The sequence below is a fragment of the Sardina pilchardus genome, chromosome 13 (assembly GCF_963854185.1).
Source record: "Sardina pilchardus chromosome 13, fSarPil1.1, whole genome shotgun sequence".
Classification (NCBI taxonomy): domain Eukaryota; kingdom Metazoa; phylum Chordata; class Actinopteri; order Clupeiformes; family Clupeidae; genus Sardina; species Sardina pilchardus.
Window position 1 is genome coordinate 16,794,768 of NC_085006.1, and position 24,437 is coordinate 16,819,204.

Sequence of the window (24,437 nt, forward strand, 5' to 3'; positions counted from 1 at the left end):
CTCCCTCCCGCTATTTTGCCCGCAGAATCAATAAGCCCTCACCGGGGGCCTCTCAGTCTCACTTTGATGTGCGACTTGGACTTCATTGGGTAAAGGGGAAGGAACGAAGGGTCATTCAAACAAATACTCGGCATTCCCCCCTTCAAAAAGAAAAGACAAAAAATGTCCAGCGTGGCCTCGTTGTGGACATTTTTGCTCATGTGTACAGCTTCAGTGAAATGTGAGTCTTTCTCCTCTGAAGACTTGTCTGTGACAGACGTGTGTGGCAAGCCTGACCTAGAACATTCCACTACTCTCACCCACGACCCAGGATGAAGTGAATCAGAGCCAGAGGTCAGTGTTATTGTAACCGCTACAATGGGTGCTTAAAGGCTTGAATGTGATATGATATGTGATACCGTATAGGCATACAGTGTATGTATACTGTGTAACTATACCATACATGTCCCAGAGGTTCCGTGTAAGCCTTCAGTCTTCGTGCTCGCAAACAAGAGATGCAAAGGTCATTCTTAATTGAGATTTATCTAGCTGTCTCCTTACATTATAGCTCAGTATTTAGTTTTGAACTTACGGTAAGCTGTTTCGTGACAGCTTTTGTGATATGATGAATGATGATTGATTATTCCTTTGTCAGTCACATTAGAGCTGAACTGGATGGAACAGACATACGCTAGAATGGTACTGATGTTAACAATGTCTCTAAGTACCCAGAGGCCTCTTAAGGCTCTTATTGCTCTATTTGAAACCAAAAAAGGTCTCCATCTGGTTCTTTCGAAAAAGTAAATGTTGTCTGTTCTCAACTAATCGACCAAAAAAGTTCATCGTGGCTTAAAAGTGGTTGTCCACCTGAACGTTTCAGTACATAGTTTCTGATCATCACAAACCCGTCCGATTCTGTTAACGAGGAGCGAGGAGCTGAAGAAGAAGTCACTGGGGTCTCCTTATTTGTGAGAGCACATTAAAATTGAGTTAAAGGGGTCGGTCTTTCGTGGTCTAAGTCGTTTGATGGCTGTGGAGCTGTGGGCTGGAGTGGGGATCCCACCACCCTCTGCCAGCCACCACAAAGCCCAAAGCCCAGTCATGCTCTCCTCCTGGCCTCCGTTTTTCCCCCCTCGCCTTTGTATTATGGGAAAGTTGCAGTGGGTGCCTAGCAACATCCCCTTTCCCCCGATAGCGCTGCCTAAATTTGTAGCCATAGTCCCTGCTCAGCTGTGGAGCTGGTGACAGGTTCTGTCTGTGTCTCTCTGTGTGTGTGTGTGTGTGTGTGTGTGTGAGCTCGTTTGTGCTTGCACATTGTGTATAAGCCGCAGCACAGCACTGTTTAATGCAAGTTAAAAGAAACAAAGCCATATCAATACCATATTAACTGCCCCCGTAACCTTATAGCTGAAGACATTTTTCAAAATCAATGTATAAGCCGTGGCTAATAGTTGCCCATTTTGGTACTCTGATAGAGATGAAGGATAAGATGAAGTCTACGAACAAAACATTGATCAGTCTTCAGACTTGTGTAAGCTGCCAGTTAATGCATCATGGGGCGGTGTTTCGGGAAATGTTTCTTATATGTCTGGAACATGCTGCTTTACTGTAAACCAGTACCAGCAGTGACCTGGTCACCTCGTCTGGGAGTGTATCGCGCCTGTGGTGGTCATTCAGTGGAAGACGGACGAGAGGGTGTGTGTGTGTGTTTGTGTGTGTGTGTGTGTGTGTGTGTGTGTGTGTGTGTGTGTGTGTGTGTGTGTGTGTGTGTGTGTGTGTGTGTGTGTACGCGTGTCTGTGTGTGTGTGTGTGTGTGTGTGTGTGTCTTTTATCTACTTCCTTGCCTTCAACCTCCGTCCGATGACCAAAAATAGACGTTGTGTTATCACTTAGTTCTATCCCATCAAGTGATTTAGCCAAGGCCATACCAAACTGTGTCAGTAAGTTACAAGACAGGCGTGTGTTTTTGTTTGTCGGGAAAAGCCCCTCCCCCCCTCAGCTATCGTTCCCGGCTTTCCTGCTCGAGCATCCCGCCGTGAAGCGTAGGGGAAGGCCACCGCTGCGGAGGCTGGGAGATAATCCCCAGCATGCCTCTGGTGGCGGGGTGCACGGCCGCCGCTTTGTGCTCAGGATGCCAGTACCTGCCGGGTCAGCCCAAGTTAATTAAAGTGCCCACTGTTCCCACGACACACACGGGGTGACCTGAGGTATGGGATGTGTGTGTGTGTGTGTGTGTGTGTGGTGGGGGTGTCATTCTTTGAGCTCCTTCTCAGCTCAACCTGGGTCGTGTCGGTCAGAAACCTGTGAATGTGTGTTATGAGTTCTCCGTGTGAAGTCAGTCACAGGTTAGATTAAGCAAAGGAACAAAAACAGCATCATAATGGAGCACAAGTTAGTAGTGTGCAGCTAAGCAAAAATGAGTGGATTTCATTTTATTTTGCATATGGATATTGAGGTTATAGGGTGGGTAGACTGATAACATGTGGTGTATGACAGAAACTAGTTTAAAAGATTAGCAAGGGTATAATATGTATAGCATCATCAATATATAGCCCTATGTTGAGAATATAGACAATGTCCTTCTGGCCAGAAGTGCTGCAATAACTATAGTACGGTACTCTGATAGAGATGAATGATATGATGAGGTCTATATACAGAATATTGATCAGTCTTTAGACTTGTGGAAGCTGCCAGTTAATGCATGAGCTGGTGTTTCGGGAAATGTTTCTTACTGTATATCCCACCTTACATGGTGTCTGCACTACTCCAGACAGCAACAAATGCTTTTGGGGTGTGTGAAGCACAGGTATTTCATCATATTAGGAAGAATGCTGTGAGGTGGGAATCCGCTTTGGTTATGTCTGGAGTACGCTGTTTTACTGTAAAGACAGCAGTGACCTGGTCACCGCGTCTGGCAGTTTATCGCTCCTGGAGTGGTCATTCGGTGGAAGAGGGGAGAGAGGAGGTGTGTGAGAGAGAGACCTGAGTGCCTGAGTGATTTGGGGAGGAGAGAGAGAGTCTGAGAAATGATGCATCAGGACCTCAAGGTGCTTTCCCAAGAAGAGGCGGGAACTGGCGTACAATCTCAACTATCCAAACCCCTTCGGGACGTCTGGTTTATTCACTCGGCTTTGGTGTGTGTGTGTGTGTGTGTGTGTGTGTGTAGTTGGTGTTGGGGGAGTGAGAGGGAGAGAGAGAGAGGAAAATGCATGGACTTGATTCAAAAGCGTGTGCATGTCTGTGTGTGTGCATGTGTGACAGAAAGAAAGACAAAGAAACATGCGTAAAACGAATGCTTAAGAGTGTGCATTTATGCTCAGTATATACAGTATGTTTGTGCACGGTATGTGTGTGTGTGTGTGCGTGGGGTGGTGGTTTGAGGCTGTAGTCACGTGAGCTTCAAGATGTTGCCTCCAAGCCGTTTCCTGTTAACGGCAGAATTGTTGTTCTTCGCTCTCCCCAAAGCCATGTTACTGGAGCTCTCGTAAGCTTCAGGGTTGCAGAATGATGAGTGGGTTCGTGCAGTCTGCTCGCGTCATTCAGCCCGTATTTTGAAACGAGATATGCAAACACATGGCTGAGTTGACTAAGTGCTCTGTTTTACTGTGGGAATTAATGGTAACTCTGCAAGAGACCAACAGGTATATTTATATAGAAAACAGCTTTTGGAGCTCTGCTCTTAAGTCTGGATTTAATGTTGTGTATTATTAAGGACCGAATTATTATTGTTTTATTTTCACCATGACCCAAATATGCTCAGGGTGATTAGACTTTATCCCACACTAGCTGTGGTTATAAAATATATCTCAGACAATAAACATAACACTGTCGATGATGATACATGTAGCTATTGGGAAATACACAACACATTCAGTGAATTTATGTTACAGTTTATCTATGTTCCATTTTGAACCACACGCTCCCCAAAAAATTTTCTCCAAAAATGGCAAACAATTGTTCCCTGGAAATACCCAGCAGGCACTTGTAAAACAACTGGGAATGTGATGTTATTTGGTTTGTGGTTTGGTCCTGTTGCTGTCTGTGTGTATATATACAGTATGTGTGTGTGTGTGTGTGTGTGTGTGTGTGTGTGTGTGTGTGTGTGTGTGTGTGTGTGTGTGTGTGTGTGTGTGTGTGTGTGTGTGTGTGTGTGTGTGTGTGTGCGTGCGTGTTAGGAGATCCTCTGATCCAGCTGATACCCTCTGGGCTAGTGTGTTTGTGGGCAGACTGACGTTGGCCTGTGGGTGACTGGCTGGGTGGGTGGGTGGTTGAGGGACGATTGCGTCTGTGCGAGCCAGTCCGTCGGCCTGACTCACAGCCAGCGGTTGCCTACGCTCTCTGTCATCGCTAGCGTATATCCCCCCCTTTCCCCCAGTGCAACCCCATTCTCCAGCAGTCAGGGCTTCTACTAGTCATTCTGGAGATGCCACGCAGATACCCTCGGCATTCCCAAATATGGACCTCTTTCCTCCCTGTGCACAACCTCAAGGTCCCGTGCCATAGCAAACCACATCAGGTTTTGTGTGTGTGTGTGTGTGTGTGTGTATGTGTGTGTATGTGTGTGTGTGATTTTGGGGTGTTTGATTAGGAGATTAACTCGGCCTGCCATTCCAGCTACTCCAAACACAAGACTCTCTTTCTGCTGGACAGTAAATAAACAGTTCCTCGGGGCGGGGGGGTGGGGGGGGTGGGGTCAGACAGTGGAAAGTGTGTTTGAAACACTGGACAATATCCGCCTTCCCTGTTTATTGGCACTCTGTGTTTTTCCCTGATGACAAGAGCAAGTCTTCCTGGACAGCAGTGGTATAAATAGATGCATTAACATGAATCCGTTGTCAGAGTGATTGAATGATGTCATGGGAATCTTTGAATGTGTCTGTTGAAACGGGAAGACTGAGATAGGCAGAGGGAGAGAGAGAGATAGGGAGAAACAGAGTAAACGAGAGAGAGAAAGAGAAAGAGAGAGAGGGGGGGGGGAAGAAAGTCCCGTGTTGCAAGCATCCTGTCAGACTATGCCCCTTGGCCTCAGTTTTCGAGGGCACTGCCAAAAAATGTGTTGTGAGCGGTAGGAAAGAGTCGTAATAGGGTTCGGGGAACAGACGGGAGAGGGAGTAGCAGCGGGGGGGGGGGGGGATGGGCTAATGCTGACTGAGGTAGAGGAAGGAGGAGGCGGTGGGGGTTGGGGGGGTTGGGGCCATGAGGATGGAAAAAAAGATGGGGAGGGGAGATATGAGGAAGAACGAGCTTGTGTACGTGTGTCTGTGAAGACAGATGATGAAAGAGGGGGAAGACTAAAGAGGTTGGAGCAAGTCTGTGTGTGTGTGTGTGTGTGTGTGTGATCAAGAGAGAGAGAGAGGGGGGGGGAGAGAGAGAGAGAGGGAGGAGAGAAGAAGAGAGGAGAAAGATCTTGCCGAGTAGGCAACAGTTGTAGTGTAGCAGCAGCAGCAGCAGCAGCAGCAGGGCCTTGTCAGTAGCGTAGCGTCTGGAATGCGTTGCTTGTGCCGTGGGAAAGAGGATGCTGCTGCTGTGCCTGGATTGCGCTCAGACTCCCTGAGTCCACATGTCCAGCTCTCCTCATGGCTTTAGGATGAAGATCTCCAGTGAGTACTACCGTCCGCTACCACTTACCTCTACGTCTGTCTCCACCATTTCTACAACAAATCAGAGAGAAGTCAACTCTTATTCCCTTTTATCTTCACTTCTCCATAGATGGGCATCCGTAGAAATGCTGATTCACTGGCTTGATGGCCTTGGCATTGTTTGAGTATTTGCTTTGTGATTGAGTTCTAACAGAGCTGCTGTTGTGTATTGAGGTTGGCTATCATTGATCTGTTGATCAGTGGGTGATATGTTTTTTTTTGGGGGGAGGCTTTTATTGTTGTCTAAATTCCTGTTGCAAGTTTGTCAACTCTGTTCTCTTGGAACCAACACATTTAAATACTCTTTACATTCCATACCGGAATGTTCTTTCCTCTAAGTTACATAAGGCTTGGTGTTTGAATGGGGCGGAAGGTGTCACCTTTTGGGTCTTTTTTTAGCATACCGCCACTGGTATTCCGTGACATTGTCCCCATGGCAGTACTCTGTTTCTTGGCCTTTGTCCGCAGGTGCCCAGTTACCCTGCGTGCGACTCCAGTGAAACCTCTGTCCCCATGGGCTGTTTAGTGACCCCCCCACACACACACCTGGCATCATGCCATCAGTGTCTTTCATGTCCGAGATTCCCAGAGAGAGAGGGAGAGAAAGAGAGAGAAAGACAGAAAAAAAGGGGGGATGAAAAAAAAAGAGGAAACTGTACAGAATGTCTCTATATTGTGTTACGCGGTATGCCGAGTTCGGTGGAATTCCCAGCTTGTGTTTCCTGTTGTACCAGCGCAGGTCCCACCGGGTGGGTACGGCGGGCAGGCGGTTGAGAGAGGGGGGTGAGGAAAGCTGGTCAGGTCTTCACTGTCTGTGCCCCGAGACAATGCCCTGTCCTCTCAGACAGCCCGCAGGAGTGCCAGGGCTGGGTGAGCCAGGGGAGCATCCGTTACCTCGCACTGACCTCTTCCACCGGGCTTCTATAGAACTGCCCTCTCCCCCACTCCTCCTCCTCCTCCTCCTCCTCCTGCTGCCAGTTGTTATTGAACTTCTCTACAGTGTTGGGAAGTCGCAACAATCGGCATTGGGGCTATTAGAGAACTTTGATACGTGTTTGTTTGCCACGCCGAGCGAGGTCGTGATGGCAACCCGTGTGTGTTTTTGCGCTTTGGGGAGCGAAAATGATCGCCGGGGTCCAAAAAAACGTGGGAACAACAACAAGTCGGGCTGACGTGGGCCTGTTGTGGGTGGAGGGCAGATGAGGTTTCTTGCGAGAGACCGCGTACCTGTCACCACAGCTGCCAGCTGAATGGGGACATGATTGTCATGTCACAAGTGATGAATGGCAGTGAATGGGGAAGTCAGCGTGAGACCGGACCACACTGTACTGTACTATTCTGCTGCTCGCTGATAGGCTGCTGTTTTGGCGTGGTTTTTCATTCATGTTGACGGTTCCCTCTCTGTAGAGTAGAGCGCAGTGTGTGTGTGTGTGTGTGTGTGTGTGTGGGTCGGGGGGGAGGGGGTTTAAGAGGAGGGGGTGATGATGTGGGAGTGCCTTTGTGTCCCTCATTTAAACTTCATGCCCGCTCCAATTTCGCTCATTTCACCTGGTGTACCATCCACACATCCTCATCTCCTTTTGAGGAATACAGTTGGAGAGGGTAAAGGATAAAGGAGAAGGATAAAGTCGATAAAGTCGAACTAACGTCGGTTGCATTCAGAACACCTGTGAGATTCCTTTTTTTCTCTTTAAAGGTGAGTTAATGTAAACCATGTCATGGTGACATCTTCTGTAGTCATTTACGTGATGTGTTGTTGCTCATCCACATGGAAGCGGCCATTAAAGATTGTTAATGAACGCCTTAGCTCATTAGTCTTTCTTCTGCTTTTGTTTGGACATGCCTCTCCTCAGATTTTGACTCTGGGTTTTGTGGAAAGATAGGTATATTTCCGTCTAAGAGCAATTCCTGGAAGAACATTCAGACTAGAATGTTAGTTTTAATGGACAATCGGGATGGTGTTGGCATCTGTATACCGTGTGAATAAGTCCTTGGTTTAGACAATCTGCCTGGCAGTCAATTTTTGACTGACACCTTTTACTGTTCCCTGTTGACCAGAGCTTCAGCCTAAATTCCATTTCCTGTCTTGTCCCTGAAATCATTGGGGGGGAGCTGGTTTTCGGAGCTGGTAAAGGTCATGCCTGGAAGATCAGGAGGTCAGCTGTGTGACCCCAGTCAAAGAGAGAGGTCAGCTGCAGCTGTGACTTTTAGTTGGGCAGCTGTGAGGGAGGCTCCAAGCCTTCACACTTTAATTTCAAGATGCCCAAGCCGTCTCATTTCCAAAGAAATCTCTCGTGTAACATCTTAACATATGCATTTATGAATAAGTACACTACTCTCAGTGTTACATCTAATCATATGCATTTAGGAAAAAAGTACAATTCTAGTATACACATTGAATTACTTATCACACCATAGTAACATAGATGTACTACATAGATATAGTGAAAACCATACTGAACTTCTGTGCCTATGAACATTGTTGTCTGTATTCATTGGTTTGAACTTCTGCCAATTACAGTTTGTAAATGTTACGTAAGGATGATTTTATAGCTTATATTAAACTCTAGAGTTTATTTTAACCTTTAGTTTTAAGTATGAATCCAACTTTATTCCACCGGCCTTCATATAATGCTCTGATGTTTTGGCAATGTCCAAAGCATTATTAAAAGCCCCAAAACGTACTGTTTACACACCACGGGCTAAGAGGGAAAAAAACAGTTTAAGATGACGGAGAACGTATCGAATCTCCCCCTGCACGCAAAGACCGCGTGTTCCCCAGCTATTATCAGTCTTTTCCGGCTTACGGACAGATCGCCAAGGATATAGGAGGCTTTACAACCAGGTTTTCATCATGGCCAGTGGGCCAGTCTGCTTGTAAGAGCTCTTCGGAGGGGGAATGGAAGCACAGTAAAGGAAAGGAAAACAGACACACTTACATAACACCCCCCCCCCCCCCCCACACACACACACACACCCACCCCAAACACTAAAGTATATTCTCAAATGGAGAGGATGACAAGCCTCCTGAGGAGGGACAGGCTTTGCCAGCGATGTTCTCTCCGAGCTCGGCTGTGTTGATAAAGCCCTGGAGTGAAATATTTACTCGGCCAAAATATCTCCCCGCTGGTCTGGTGGGAAAGTCGTCGCTGGTAGAGTAAGGTCTGTGGGATCTCTGTGTGCGGACAGAGGAGGACATTCGAAATGTGTTTTTGTTTTATGTGTGTGTGTGTGTGTGTGTGTGTGTGTGTATGTGAGAGAGAGAGAGAGAGAGTTTGTGTGCGTCTGTTTTAGTGTGTTAGCAGGGTGTTTTTGACGATATCCTGCGCTGTGTATTCCGAGTCGTGTCGTCCCGTTGTTTCTCACTCACATGTTTTGTTTTGAAGAATGAGGTTCTAAACGCCCTTTGACCTTTCTGTTTTGCAGAGATCGAAGCAAAAGAAGCCTGTGATTGGCTCCGGGCGGCAGGATTCCCGCAGTACGCCCAGCTCTTTGAAGGTAATGCCAAGACACCCACCGCCAGTTTGCCAGCCACAGCACTGATATCACACCCGGCAGTTTGTGCACACGCCAGCCTAGGAGGTTATTTCCGTGCGACTGCATGGCCGGTGGTCGGAGTTGTAGGAACATCAAACAGTGGATTGACGTAAAGAAAAACACCAGCGCTTTTATGAAAACTGTGGGTTTACTGTAATGCCTGTTCTTGGCATGGGCTCGGATGGGTGACTCAACTGGTTGGAGAGATTGGCATATCCTCCTACACTGTGAGAACTTTATCTCGGGAATATTCAGAGTTAGTCAGTCAGGGCTTTCGCTGGAACAATTACACATACAGGATGAACGATTTAGATTTTATTCACAGCACCATTGGCAAAGGCTTCTCTGGCCCTCAACATCGTACCTTAAAGACGCTATTGTTATCCCTACATCTACCGTATGTGTAGATGCTGTATGCTTAACTGTTCGATTTTCCCAGGTTTTTCGAAGGTCAGTTCAGCACAGCTCCCTGTGTAACTCACACAACACTGCAGGATGGAGCGTATTGGCCTGAGAGCCTCGGTCTGGACAGTTCCAGGTTTAGAGTTACTGCAAAAACATGTCCTCCACTAAAAAGATTGAGGTCATGGGAGAAAAACGCTGCATCGTTGCTGTTGACAAGAACAGACTCTCCCACAGAATAGGACTTGACAGTTCCCTGGCCAGCTGCAGAGTAGTAGGTGTGAGGGTATCGTGAAATTCACTTTAGCCCGGCCGGGAGAGGTATTTAGATGAGAGAGAAACCCTCTCTCAGCAGCTTTCTCTCTTTTGATAAGCCCATTGGACGGCAGCCGTTGCCCAGGAAAACATTACTCTTTTCTTTCATTCGGTCGCTGTTTTACAAATGTGCGCGTGTGGAATTCCCCCTGCCAAATGTAAGCAATGGCTTCTTCGGTATAGGTTAGAGTTTCCACACGTTCCAGACATCGTGCACCTATAATTTGTCACTCTTGACATCTTCAGAGCTATAGGAACTGACGGTCTCTGCCACATGTTTGAACCATTTTTTGTGGGACTGTTGCTCAATGCTTTGCTGCTTCAGGGGCAGATTGATGCAAACCAGGCTTTGTGTTGGGGTCTGTATTTTCACTTAGAGGCAAGAGGGGTTGGGGGGGGGGAGGGGGGGGAGAGAAAAAACCCTCTGAAATGGCGCACTGCTCCACTACCGAAGCTAATTGCCCCATACAAATGCAGAGGAATGCTAGTTTTTTTCAGCCGGGTCTGGATTTGGTCACCACGCCGTGGCGTGTTGCATAAGAGCAGGAGCCATTCTCCTGGCAAGACGTCATGCCTGCTGCAGCAGCCCGCACAGCACAGGCCTGAGCTCCGCTTGCTTTGGGGGGCAAACTCTGTCTCTGCTCGTTAACATCTGCCCGGCCCGAAAACAAGCCGGACGCTTCCCTGGCCTTGACTATCGCCCTGGAAAGAATGTGTTATTTAGTGTATCTCAAAAGCCAGGCAATGCTCCCCCACCCCTTGCTTTTTTTGGACATTAAGGGCTCGGACCATTGAGCAGTGAAAATAGCAGGGAGGGCATTAACAAAAACCCAATCCCTGTGCGCCCTTGTTTGTCATGAATGCGATCTTTTGAGATGCGAGAGGGACATGCATAAGGAATGCTGTTGCTAACCTGTAGGTTTCTTATTTTTTTCAGATTCTCAGTTTCCCATTGACATCTCTCCTGTGAAGAAAGACCACGATTTTCTAGACAAAGACCTGGTGGAGCCCCTCTGTCGGTAAGGATTCTAGAGCATAATGTAAACTAATACTATAACATGTCTGCTTTGCTTTGTCTTAGCAATTCTATACTTTTGTTCAGAATAAATGTTTGTTTAGAATAGTGAATTGAGTTCAGGTTATTTGAATTGGTATCATGTTATCATGTCGTGTTGTGTCATTTAAGAAGTGTATCAAAATAGTATCAAATTGTATACATTGAGTACAGTATATCGGGTTATCCAGTTGTTTACTCTTTTGTGAATCTGTATGTCCCCTGCCTAGTGTATCAGATGTGAAGGTTGAGTGTAGCCTATAGTTAGGTGAAAGGTGACTCCAGACAGTGCTTAAGACTTGAGCCCGGGGGATGAAGGCTTTCTGCCATTTGAGTGGCAGTAGTGGTGATCTCCACAGATAAACAACATGAATTACACTTATCCACGCTAGTGTGCCTGAGTAGACCTTCATAAATGTCACCGAATTATCGGATTAGCTTAGCTGAAATACAACAGGCTGGCTTAGGTGGACTGCTAGACCTTTTCTCTTTTGTGAGACGTAGCACGCCACGCCATGCCTTTGTTCATTTGAGGGTTTCTGACCTTTCGCTGCATATTGTTACGCGTGTAGACATAATTAAGCTCGTTGAAAGCCCTGTTAGTGTATTTCTCATGTTATTGTGACTGGAGCAGAGAGCTGACGTATTGTCTGAAGGGGTTTATATTTCTAAATATAGTGAGATTTTTTTTCTCCCACTGTCAGCCAAATGTGTGTGTGTGTGTGTGTGTGTGTGTGTTCTCTCCGCCCTATACCCCAGCCTGAGCTTGAGTAAACACACGAAAATTAAGATGAAACCAGCACAGTCACTGAGGTCGCCATGGAGACTGCCTGGGTGGAGAAGAATGGCGGGGGGGCGAGGGGAGGCGGGGGTGGGGGGGGCTCTGTGGGGATTGGGGGGGTTACTGTTGCTTTACACAACTCAATATACTGTGACTCCCAACACTCCCTTCCTGAAGCGACTAAATTCCTGAAGCGACTACACTCTAAATTCTAGTCTCGCTCTCTGGTGCTGCAGTGGACTGAGTGGCAGAGACTGCAGCATTCGTCCCGTCCTGCAGCATGAATGGCGATTCACCTCAGCCCAAGCCCACAGTAGCCACCCTCTCCTTAGCAGCGCTAACTGGTGTCATGTGCGGGATCCTAATGATGATTCTCTGGGTATGACTCAACCCTTAACCCACCCCCCTCCCCCTCAACTCTCAACCGCCGCTAGTTTTGTTGCTGTACAAATTCACATCAGTGTCCTGCTCAGATGTAACCCATCACAAGCACTACATTTAGTCATTTATGGCTTGACGTTCAAGCGTACGCATTTATATATATACACGTGCTCCAATGGAATCAATCCCATGACGTTACCCACGGGTTAATTGCATGTTCTCTACCTTGACCTTACCCAACTCCCAGATGTTTTTGTCATGAAGGAAGACTGACGTCAGTGCCAACTAGTGCCTCATAATGATCCGGCTCTGTAGGGATCACAGTGCCGCACGTCTTGTCCATCTGCCATTGCTAAGACACACCTGAGTGATCTTATCATTACAACGGCTAATTATAATGACTAATCAGATATGTACACATCATCAAGATGAGGTGTCCTCGTCAAAACAGTCGATGTAGCTGAGCAGAGGAGTGGAAAATTTGCAGTGTGTCGGTCCCCTCGGAGCAAGACTGGCAAAAAAGCTCAACTAGCCAGCTTACAGTTTACAAATGAGGGCTTGCCATTCCATCTCCCTGCTGAAAGCCAGGGCTTAAAACCCCCTTGGTGATCTTGCCCACATCTGAGGGCAGCTGTCGTCACAAGGTTTTGACATCAGCCCTCCAGAGTGGGTCTGTGTGGCCGTTAAAAGAAAAAAGGCGTCTATTATCACACCCCCAAACAATGACGCCTGGCTCTCCCCCCATTGCATGCGAGCAGCCGCAGGATAGAGAGAGGGGGGGCGGGGGTTTCGTCATCTTTTCCCTCCGCCCCGACGGCCGTTGGTCTGCAGCTCGGCGTCTTTAAAAGGCACGCCATTTTCCGCCTTTTAATGGCGGCCTCGGTGCCAGAGCCTCCGAGCCGGCCTCCAATCTCCTGGCTGAGTGGGGCCATAAACTCAAGACTCGCCTCCCGCGCCTCCTTCTCTGTCTCTCTGCTCTGCTCTGCTCTGCTCCTTTTTTTTCACTGTTTACTGGAAATGCTGTAAAGCCCATTGTTGCTGTAAAGAACTTTCATGAGGGTTTTTAATTGAAGCTGACGCTAAATTGGCTTAGCAAAAATGAAAGGGTGGGCCAACTATAGGGTGCTGGGTCAGAGGCCCCGTTAGGCCATGCTCACCTATGTTTTTCTTTTGCGTGTTCAAGGGCAGGTTCCAAAAACTCTGAACTTGCCTGAGAAATGTCAATATTATGGCCTCTCTGTTATCAGGGCCCGCATATCGATCCTGTATGGTGTTGACACAGTCAGATACATTTTATATTTGCTGCTCTAGAAAAAGTGTCCGGTTAATGTGTATTTTTATTTATTATGATGTGAATTCTTGCATGATATGAAATTATAATGACACATCTTTGACACATCAGTGAAGTATCGCTGGTAGACTGAACTTTACAGTCATCACAACAGAAAGGATTCAGGAACTAGTTCTGCTCTCTGGGGGAAACAGACCCCATTTGGTTGCATCTGGGCTCCAGCGACTTTCCTGCTATCCAGACCTCAGCGCTACAGACTCCCAGCAAGCCGGTGCTCACAAGCCTCCCCCAATTAGACACGAGGTCCAATGAGAAACTCCAGATCTGTCAATTAGCCGTCTTAACTTCATCAGCCCCTTGAGCAGAGCTGAGTCGGTGGAAAGAGATAGTTCTTGCCAGTCCACCGCACCACGTTGCTAAATCAGGTTACCGCTCGCTCTCTGCTCCTCGGGGAGCGCGGGGATCTTCCTTTTGTAACTCGGTAAAAAGAGCCTGTGAGGTGGAGGCAACGGGCGAAGTGTCCCGAGGCAAAGCTGGTTTCTCATCATCCGTGTGTGTGTCTGTGCTTTCTCACCCTCCAGGCGACTCAACACATTAAACAAGTGCGCATCTATGAAACTCGACGTGAACCTACCGAAGAAGAAAGTAAGTCGAGCGCGTTTACTTTTTCTTTCAGCGCTATGTTTCCCTTTAACATTTGCTGATGTGCTGTGTCTGTGTGGTAATGGCAGAAACATGTTCATTATATAATGTGCAATCTAATTTAAGAAATATATTATGATATATTTAAATCTATTATGTATAGTAAAATTGAATGGGTACAATCTAATTTAAGATTTAAAAAAAAATGCTTTCACAGGAATCAGCACAGTACATTTTTTTGTTTTCTTTAGCTTTTAAACAAATTGAAAAAAGTGACATTCAATATTATTGACATGTTCTGTAGACTCTCTGGCCTGGATTTGCTCTACTTCAGAAAGACAAATCCCCCCCTTTATCCCAATAACCTAGATTCCCAGATATGGTGTAGAGTACTCCTTTGTTGTGTCCAAATTGATTCATCTCTCCCATTCTATGGAATGTTGTCTGACGGCCCTTCTATAGAACAGCTTTTGGGGATGTATTGTTTGCTTTACCCTTGTGTGGATGTTGTGGTCTGAACTTGATCTTGAAGGTTATATCACACCTGTTATGTCACCACGCTAGAAAACACATTTTTAAAAGTGTAATATTAGTCTCCATGTCCCCAGGATACTCAGGGCCTTTTGTTGCGAAACCGTGTAAATGTAATAAAAGCTTGAAAATACAACTCACCATTACATAAATTGTGCTGCTCTGGGTCCTGGCCGACGTGGCGGCAGGAAAACCACTTTGTGGAAATATCCCCTTGAAAAGCCCATTACAAATGACACTCAGCAGATTGAGCATTATTCATGTAACCCTGCCATAATGGGCCAGGGATATTGCTTCTGCAGCGTTGTAATTCAATGTAAATTTAATCTGAAAAGCTTTTATGAATTGATGAATGTGTCTGAGAATAGTCTCCCGTTCTGGTGTTTCACATTTTCCCCGGGCCTGTGGTCTATCAGGCCGCGAGTCCCGAGTGTTTGCGCAAAGTGTGCCTTGTCGTGTCCTCGGTGTCAGCCGCTGATTTAAATGCCAACGGTGTTTTTTTTTGTTCTTTTTTTCCTCCCCCCAGTGCGAAGACTCTGATGAGGACGACCTGGTGGCCATCAGCGACAAATGGACATTTGAGCATAGCAGCCGTCGTTGGTCCAGACTGCAGGACATCGACCGCCTGCTGGGTCCGGGCGAGAGCCTACGAGGCGGCGGCGGCGGTGGGCCGGGCGAGCTGGGCCTGGCCCTGCGCACCACCACCAGCAGCGAGAGCGTGCTGACGGACCTCAGCGAGCCCGAGGTGTCGTCGCTGCACAGCGAGAGCAGCGGTCATAGCGGTCACCACCACCACCACCACCACCACCACCAGCACCACCACCACCACACGCGAGGCACGCACAGCGCCGCCGAGGACTCGGACAGCTCGCGGCGCACGTGCTCGGACTCGGCCGCCACCACCACCATGCCGGACCCCACGTCGCTGGCGCTGCCGCGCGGCATGGCCCTGCCGGCCGACGCCGGGCACAGCTACGGCTCCCTGCCGTCCAAAGGGGGCAAGCGGGCGCGGGTCAAGGACTTTGTGCGGCGCATGGAGAACCTGCGCTCGCGCGGCGGCAACTCCGGCAGCGGCCGCCGGCCCCCGATCATCAGCGGGCCGGTTTTGCAGCAGGAGCCGAAGACGCTACGGACGCTGCGGTGCGTGGAGATCGTGAACGGGGACGCCGCGGGCAGGGCTCCGGACTCGGCCCCCCGCATCCCGACGCTGACCGTCGTCCCGTGCCCGTCCAGCAGCGAGGGCAGCAGCAGCCAGTCCAGCGGCAGCGCGGTCAGCACGCCCAGCATGAAGGAGCGGCGGCCCCATCGCCACGGCAGCGACGGCGGCGGCGGCGGAGGCGGAGGCGGTTGCCGGGCGGAGGCGGACAGCAGGCGGGGCGGCCTGTACCTGGAGGACGCGGTGGACGCCCTGGTGGAGCACAACCGCCGCAACGAGTTCCGCTCCTACGAGGACCTGGTGGTGCACATCCCCAAGGACCACAAGCCGGGCACCTTCCCCAAGGCGCTGTCCATCGAGAGCCTCTCGCCCACCACCACCACCACCGCCTCCACCACCACCACCACCTCCACCAGCCTCCACAACGTGGCCGGCGGCGACTGGCACTCCCTGGGCAGGGCCAGCCCAGATGGGCCCCTGCCCCCTCCCCCTCCGCAGCAGCGGTTGCCCAGCCTCCGCGAGCCGCGGCCCGTCACCCAGTGCTGCACGCGCGGCAGCCGCATCAGCGTGTACGACAACGTGCCCGGCTCGCACCTGTACGCCAGCACGGGCGACCTCATGGACCTGGAGAAGGAGGAGGACCTGTTCCCGCACCTGGACGACATCCTGCAGCACGTCAGCGGCCTGCAGCAGATCGTCGACCACTGGACCAAGAACGTGCTGCCCGGCGGGGAGGAGGCGGCGGACGACGACGACGACGACGACGACGACGACGATCGCGACGGCGGCGGCGGTCGGGAAGGGGACGGAGAGGAGGGGGCCGAGGGCGAGATGCCGGACCTGCAGTCCTCCAGCCAGATCACGCTGGACTTCGAGGCCAACTCGGTGCTGGAGGGCCAGACGACGCCCAGCGACGGCGACCGGGACGGCGTGTCCCTGAACGAGACGGAATCCGGGGGCATGAGGGAGCGCCGGGACTCGGGGGTCGGGGCGTCGCTCACGAGACCGAACCGGTGAGAATCGCTGCAAACAATTCCGTGTGTAAAAACCTCAGATAGACCGCTCCCAGGTGGAGCGCTTAAGAGACTGTTAGTGCCAGATGGCTCGATAAAGTGCATCAATACACGCTGAAGGGATCAATAGAATCCAGTGTGTTTTAATTAAGACTGATACACTAAGCATGAGCAAAACAAAAGCCTACAGCAAATGTCTGCTTGCATTACTGTATCACTGACTAACAGCTGTTCAAGTCCACCCTGATATGCTGACCATTTGTCTGGACCTTTTTGTCCACCTCCCTTTAGGTTGCGATGGCCCAGCTTTCAGATATCCAATCGCCTGAGCCATTCGATGGCCTCCCTGCAGATCACCAACCAATCAGGAGGCCAGATGTGTCTGCTGCAGAAGTTCTCTCTCCTGCGGCTGACAGCCATCATGGAGAAGTACTCCCTGTCAAACAAACATGGCTGGACCTGGTAAGAAGCACAAACTATCCGTTAAGATTGAACTTGTACTTCTGAATGTGATTACAATACAATATGCAATATAATTATATACAAATGCCTGCAGTGAGACCACTAGTTTTACACAGTTGATTATGCTTATGAGTGATATTTGGAGGTATATACACACACACACACACACACACACACACTTACATACATACATATAAATAAATCCTGCTCTTAGTGGCAAATGCACTGTAGTCCATTTGTGGGTGGTGTAATGTCATTAATGGACTGATGTGATCCTGTGTTCTTCTCTCTCAGGTCAGTGCCAAAGTTCATGAAGAGGATGAAGGTGCCCGACTACAAGGACAAGAATGTGTTTGGGGTGCCTCTGATTGTGCATGTGCAGAGGACCGGTCAGCCGCTGCCCCTCAGCCTCCAGCAGGCCCTGCGCTACCTCAGGAGCCAGTGTCTGGACCAGGTCAGTCCCACATGCAGCCGGAACCTGTGGCTAAATGTTCTAGAATGTACCAGATTCTAGAACAGTCTAGCTCGCGTACTGCCATTTTATCTATGGCCTACAGCTACCTCAGAGCCCACTGTCTCAACCAGGTGACCAATCTGTCCTGTGCCTTCTCACAATGGCCACTAATGGCCATTGTGAGAATGGCCAGAAATTGCAGGCATTTAAGAAACGTAGCGTAGATTTTGATGTGCTGTGTGTTTCCAGGTGGGTCTGTTCCGTAAGTCGGGGGTGAAGTCTCGCATTCAGGCCTTGAGGCAGATGAACGAGAACTCGCCGGATGATGTGAACTACGAGGACCAGTCGGCCTATGACGTGGCGGACATGGTCAAACAGTTCTTCAGAGACCTTCCTGAGCCACTGCTCACAAGCAAACTTGGAGAGACTTTCCTCCATATCTACCAATGTAAGAGAACATAAAGACCTCACGCAGCCAACGCAGTTATCTGGCTTTGAATTTGCTGTCTTATACTCATTATCCCCCTTTCCATCTCTCTCTCTCTCTCTCTCTCTCTCTCTCTTATGTATATCTCTCTCTCTATCTATCTATCTATCTCTCTGCAGATGTGCCCAAAGACCAGCGCTTGCAGGCGGTGCAGGCGGCCATCATGCTCATGTCGGATGAGAACCGTGAGGTGCTACAGACGCTGCTCTGCTTCCTGAGTGATGTCACTTCCTCAGTGGAGGAGAACCAAATGACCCCCATGAATATTGCCGTGTGCTTGGCCCCTTCGCTCTTCCACCTCAACATCCTGAAGAAAGACAATCTATCCCCCAGGTATGTTGAGTTCTTTCTCTCTGTGTCACACACACACACACACACACACACACACACACACACACATACACACACACTTACCCCCGAACACGCATATGTGCACACACACCCACACACACACACACACATGCTACTGTAGGCAGGTAGGCTTTTTTAAAAGCTTCATTTCAAAGCAAAACCACAGAATTTCCCAGTCCAGTGACATCCTCTCTTATCTGCCATCTGAAGGGAAAAGAAAATGAAAGACAAATCGCTTTAGCAGGTAACTCAATAAACAGCCTGGCCTTTGAATCTGATAAGGACTCATGTATCATGAGCTCCTCTAGTAAAAAAAAAAGCAGCCAAATAAAACACACGCTCAGACAGACACCAGAAGGACCGGCTCAGAAGTTCCTGAAGGGGGGGACATAATGTTTTCTCTCCCAGTTACTTTTAACAAGGTCCTCTTCTGTGAAGGTACTCTTTAAAAACCTGCCCTTTTATGGGCTCATGCTGTGTACAAACAAACTAACCTCTATACTTATCCAATTAAAGCCCCAGTCCCCCATACTTCAAGGAGAACGGTGTACGTTTAAGAGTGTAAAAGAGAGAGAAAAGAAAGAGAAACAGATGAAGTGATGGAATCAATCAGATAGATAGAGAGAGATAGAGAGATAAAGGGAGGGAGGGAGGGAGAGAGAGAGAGAGAGAAAGCCCCAGAGTAAAGAAAGAGAAACACATGAAGTGATGGAATCAATCAGATAGAGAGATAGAGAGATAAAGGTAGAGAGAGAAAGAAAGAAAGAAAGAGATGTAGGTGTGAGAGATCAGTCAAAGTTCCCTCTCTGTTAAGAATTCCTGTCCTGGTAGGAAACTCTTGTTATAACCCCCCTTTTCCTCTTGTGTCCCCGTCAGGGCCATGCAGAAGAAGTACTCCACAGGACGCCCGGACCAGAAGGACCTGAATGAGAACCTGGCGGCCACTCAAGGCCTGGCTCACATGATCATGGAGTGCAACCGCCTCTTTGAGGTAAGGCACAGAGACAGCCAGAGAAGGTCAAATAAAGAGAGTGCCTATGGCAAGCCCTTTTAACATATCTGTAACTTAATTGTGACTACTCAAAACGGAATTACAGATATCTCTATCTGTTGTTTCTACTAGTGACAATTAAGTTACAGATATCTTTAATGACAATTCCAACTATCCAAAATGTAATTGCGACTAGTCAGAAAGACGTTGTTGATATCTACAATGTTAATTCCAGATAATCAAATGTAACGTTTAAATGTTGAAAGGGCTTGCCATAGAGGAGCCTACATCTGGACAGTGTTTCTACTTATGGAAAGTGTTGTTTGATAAATCCTTTGGCAAGAGAAAGAGTCCATGAATTTAGGTTGCTCCCTGCCTCACTCAGTTAAAAATAACTTTGGGCCAGGCTGGCTATTGCTGCTTCGTCGTGCAATAGCTCTGTTACCCTGCAGCACTCATATAGACTTGTGTGTGTGTGTGTGTATGTGTGTGTGTGTGCAGATTCCCCACGAGATGGTGACGCAGTCTCGTAACTCGTACGTGGAGGCGGACCTGCACGCTCCCACCATGGAGGAGATGTTCAAGTCCCTGGAGGAGGACGACGGCTCCTACCAGACCCACATGGAGCTCCGGCTGCAGGGCCTCCTGAAGGAGACGCGGGAGAAGGCCAAGGGCTGGGTCTCCTGCTCCAGCGCAGACAACACCGAGCTCCACTACAAGAAGGTCAGTGCGGAGATGGTCTGCAGGACCACTGGGTAGATATGTACAGTAGCAGAGGTGGAGAAGACCAGCTTCAGGAAGTAAAAGGGTGCCTCTCATTCGTCTTTTATACATCCTCCCTTCCTTCCTCGGTCCTCGTCCTCACTGATCTACATAAAGAATGATGGGGCAGCATCAATGGGATAGTCTATCCAGTGTTTTTTTTATAGATCAGTGGGAACGATCCTGGAGGACCGAGCATCGAGGATCGAGGAGAGATGTTGAGATGCACCCATAGTCCTACTACATATCTGTGCCAACCACTCATTTAAAACAGCTGATTGTAATCAGCACAACTCTTCAGCTACTGTAGGTAGAGTAGCTAATTAGTGAGATCACCTGTGTTAAGTGCACATGTAGAACCAATACATGGTGGGATTCTTACTTTCTGAAGCTGGACTTTTCCACCTCTGGTAGACAGATAGATAGAGACATGCAGAGGAAGAGGTAGAGTGAGTAAGGATTAGAGGGAGTGAAAGAGGGAGAGAGGGAGGCATGACAGAATGACAGAGAGGGTGTTTGTTGGTTTGGGTGTTGGTGAGAGAAAACATTACTAGAGATTTACTGGCATCACTCTATTTTTCTTTTTTGACTGTTATTGCTTTGGCAGCACCAAGATATCCTACCGTCCCGAGAAGGATGTGTTTATCTAGAGCTTGGAATGTCAGACTGACTCATAACTTAAATCATGACACTTGAATCACCTCCTGTCTTAGTAAAGCAAACAGCGGCGTACCGTAACCATAGACCTTGTGTGTGTGTGTGTGTGTGTGTGTGTGTGTGTGTGTGTGTGTGTGTGTGTGTGTGTGTGTGTGTGTGTGTGTGTGTGGTGTGTGGTGTGTGTGTGTGTGTGTGTGTGGTGTGTGTGTGTGTGTGTGGTGTTAGGTGGGGGATGGGAACCCTCTGCGGCAGTGGCGTGTGTCCGTGGAGGTGGAGGCCCCTCCGTCGGTGGTGCTGAACCGCGTGCTGCGAGAGCGCCACCTGTGGGACGTGGACCTGCTCCAGTGGAAGGTCCGCGACACGCTGGACAAGCAGACCGAGGTCTACCAGTACGTCCTCAACCGCATGCCCCCGCACCCCAGCAGAGACTTCGTGGTGCTCAGGTGAGTCAAGAAGACGCAAAGAAATCAAAACGTCATGGTCCAGGCTCACTGTAGAGTAAAGAGATGAAAATGTTATGGTCCAGGCTCACTGTAAAGTAAAGAGTAAAGCTTGTGATAGTTATTGTAATGGAGACCATTCATTGATATGCAACTTTCAGCATGCAGCCTGTTTCATGTAGAGTTATTTCATGTTTTTTGTTGAAGATTACAGATCATAAAATGGTCCCATTTTCAGAGTAGCTATTTTAGTGATGACTATCATATGATATACAAAAAGTTCCTTGTTCAAGTGTGTGACAAAAGAAAGTTAGTTTGTAACTTTTAAATTGTGTACTGTTAAATGTAACTATTGTATTCTCGTTATTTGTATGTTGCTTTGAAACAAAAGTGTCTGCTAAACGCCACAGCCGTAAGTGAGAAGTTGACTTTTTTGACTTTTAAATCCTTGTTCTTCGTAGGTCCTGGAGGACGGACCTGCCCAAAGGCACGTGTTCTCTGGTGTCCGTGTCTGTGGAGCACGAGGACTGTCCCATGCTGGGGATGGTGCGGGCAGTGGTGCTCGAGTCCAATTACCTGCTAGAGCCTTGTGGGTCCGGCAAGTCCAGGCTCACGCATATCTGCAGAGTGGACCTCAAGTACGTAGATTGTAGCCTTCTGTCCCAATGGTTACTGTTAATACACTTCTAATATTCACAGTGTTTGGATTTGAATATACATAAAAGCAGCTTTTCGTTATCAGAAGTTTCACCTCGAAAATGTTTGATGCAATGAAAATGAAAGATTTTTCATTTCAGATTTTTTATTTTTCAGAGTTTATTTGATAGAGACTGATACAGTATACATAGATCAACTGAAAACAGCTATCTGATGCAAGTATCATAGTGTGTCTAGCTAATGCCATACCAGCTCATCAGAGAGTAGCTCCTCTTCTACCACTACCAACAACTAGACACCCCAAATGTAGTACTGATTTTTTTCCTTTTTTGAAAGTTGCTTTGATTAAAAGGTGTCTGCAAAATGTAGCATAATGTAATGCTAATTTACAACGCTTGTCCTTAGAAGGGCTTTTATGATTACTTGTTAGACCATCATTTGTGTTTCTGGACATTGTGCTGACCTCTCCTGTGTGTTCTTGCAGAGGGAGAACTCCGGAGTGGTACAACAAGGCCTTCGGGCATCTGTGTGCAGCCGAGGCCGCCCGAATCCGCAACTCCTTCCAACCAATCAGCGCCGACGGCCCTGAGACCAAGATCTAGAATAGATTGTCCCAGCACAACACATGAAACCATAAACTCCAATGTTCTGTTATTTAGATGCCTTCGATAAATGAACGAATGCAGGGAGCCTGGTGCACGGTTCAGATACCTAAATGCTCTTAGAAACCCAGATGGGCCCATTTTGAGCCTTAGTTTCATGCTTGCACAGTGAAAAAAAGTGAGACGAGTGAGATATCACTGTCTCTCTGGTGCTGGACACTATATTATATCCACAAAGGAGCCTCAGCATCCTGCCAATGTCTCTCTACGTCAATGGTACTGCATGATGTTCACTCTGTTGTTGTTCAGTATATTATTATAATATGTAATTATTTGATCCATAATAATAATAATAATAATATGTAATGTAATTATTTCTGAAATGTTGCTCTTATACAATGTATAGGACATTTAAAAGCTCTTAAAAGCTTCTGGGAAGCGAGTGTATATTATTCATATTAAAGACAAAACTATATAATATGTCAGAGTATACAGTGTTTGTGCACATGTCTGTATATATATACTGTATATACATTCTGTACAAGATGTATATACTGTTGATATATTCCCATGAATATGTAGATTGTTTTCTTATGAATATGTAGATATATTTTCCCATGTATTGACTATGTATTGATATCTCTTTTTTGCATTGATATCATCCTTGACTTGTATGGTACAAAGCATTACTGATTTGTAAGCTGGTTTTACTTTAAATATTGTTGGAATTTTATTTTATTTTATTGTAAACCCATGATGTTTTAAAGATTGAAAGGAAAAAATGACATGGGTTTAGCTTTTGCCAAACCTGCTCTTGTAGTACTGGACCGCGTTTAGGAAATGAGGTGGAAACCATGTTTTTTTAATTAAACTATTAAAAAACTGCAGTAAATGATTGACTGATTATGATTGATGTTGTTGGATTAATTTACACATAAATTGGACAGCACTGGAGAGGAACACAAACATGTCGTAAACAAATTGTCATTAATTTCTCCTCTATCCCCTTTATATAAAAAAGTCTGAGCCAAATAGTAGTAATTACTTTAATAATTCATTAATTATAATGATACATTACAATGGAGTCATTACTACAAAAGCATATGCATATTAGTGTGTGCATCAAGTAGCACAGCGACATGTGAAGACTGCAGTGCTGACTTTGATAAGTGTAACTTTCCCTTGTTTGAACACAGTAGCTACCATAGGCGTATCTGAATCACTGGCCTTTGAGCACAAAGCAGATCTTTCATATCCAATCTAAAACTTCCAGGGAGGCTACACGGGGGTTCACAACTGAAGCACTCCCTACCTGGTGTAAAAATATGTTTAGAGGGCAAGTCTAATTGTTTCGAATGTACACGCCACTATCATGTCCGGAGTAGCCAGTTCCATAGGTTACAGTGATGATGAAAGTTGAATATTGCAGAAGATGCTATGTGGACGGAATGCTTCAGTCACATGCCTGGTGTAGCTTCCCTGTCATAAGAGGACAACAACAACAAACATGCATGTCCATCCTCCTGGTCCCCTGTGGTGGAGTATGCCAACTCTGATGAACCACTCCCCTCTCTGTCTCACAACCTCTTAGTCATAAGACTGCAGCACCAGCTCATCTGATCTGGATTCAGTCAGATGCTTTTCGTGGTTACGGATGAAAGCCTCATCACTGATCATCACGGTGCAAAATCCCACCCCTGGGGACTTTTAAAAGCAAAGACCAACCTGTCCTCTCGCAAGTTAATATCTATAATCAGGGAAGCTGAAGAGACATCGAAGAGAAGATGAGTCACAATGAAAAGAGCTTGCAAATCACACACACACACACAGACACACACACACACACAAGCACA

General features: G+C 47.6%; 1 protein-coding gene across 6 annotated transcripts in view; it reads left to right on the plus strand.

Moving 5' to 3' along the window:
- Positions 1–23,476, plus strand: part of LOC134099050 (stAR-related lipid transfer protein 13-like) — a 102,398-nt gene extending 78,922 nt beyond the window's left edge. For 5 of the 6 annotated variants that reach the window (XM_062551736.1, XM_062551735.1, XM_062551737.1 and 2 more), the window contains 13 exons: positions 9,045–9,116; positions 10,810–10,891; positions 13,961–14,024; positions 15,079–16,721; positions 17,013–17,183; positions 17,478–17,637; positions 17,887–18,085; positions 18,244–18,457; positions 19,352–19,466; positions 19,968–20,189; positions 21,111–21,328; positions 21,787–21,963; positions 22,467–23,476. In XM_062551736.1, coding sequence (XP_062407720.1) covers positions 9,045–9,116; positions 10,810–10,891; positions 13,961–14,024; positions 15,079–16,721; positions 17,013–17,183; positions 17,478–17,637; positions 17,887–18,085; positions 18,244–18,457; positions 19,352–19,466; positions 19,968–20,189; positions 21,111–21,328; positions 21,787–21,963; positions 22,467–22,584 — 3,455 coding nt within the window. In that variant the 3' untranslated portion in view covers positions 22,585–23,476. Of the gene's footprint in view, positions 1–5,403; positions 5,580–9,044; positions 9,117–10,809; positions 10,892–13,960; positions 14,025–15,078; positions 16,722–17,012; positions 17,184–17,477; positions 17,638–17,886; positions 18,086–18,243; positions 18,458–19,351; positions 19,467–19,967; positions 20,190–21,110; positions 21,329–21,786; positions 21,964–22,466 lie in introns of those variants that run through there. The other variant, XM_062551741.1, reaches the window with a different exon arrangement.
- Positions 23,477–24,437: the final 961 nt, after the last annotated feature.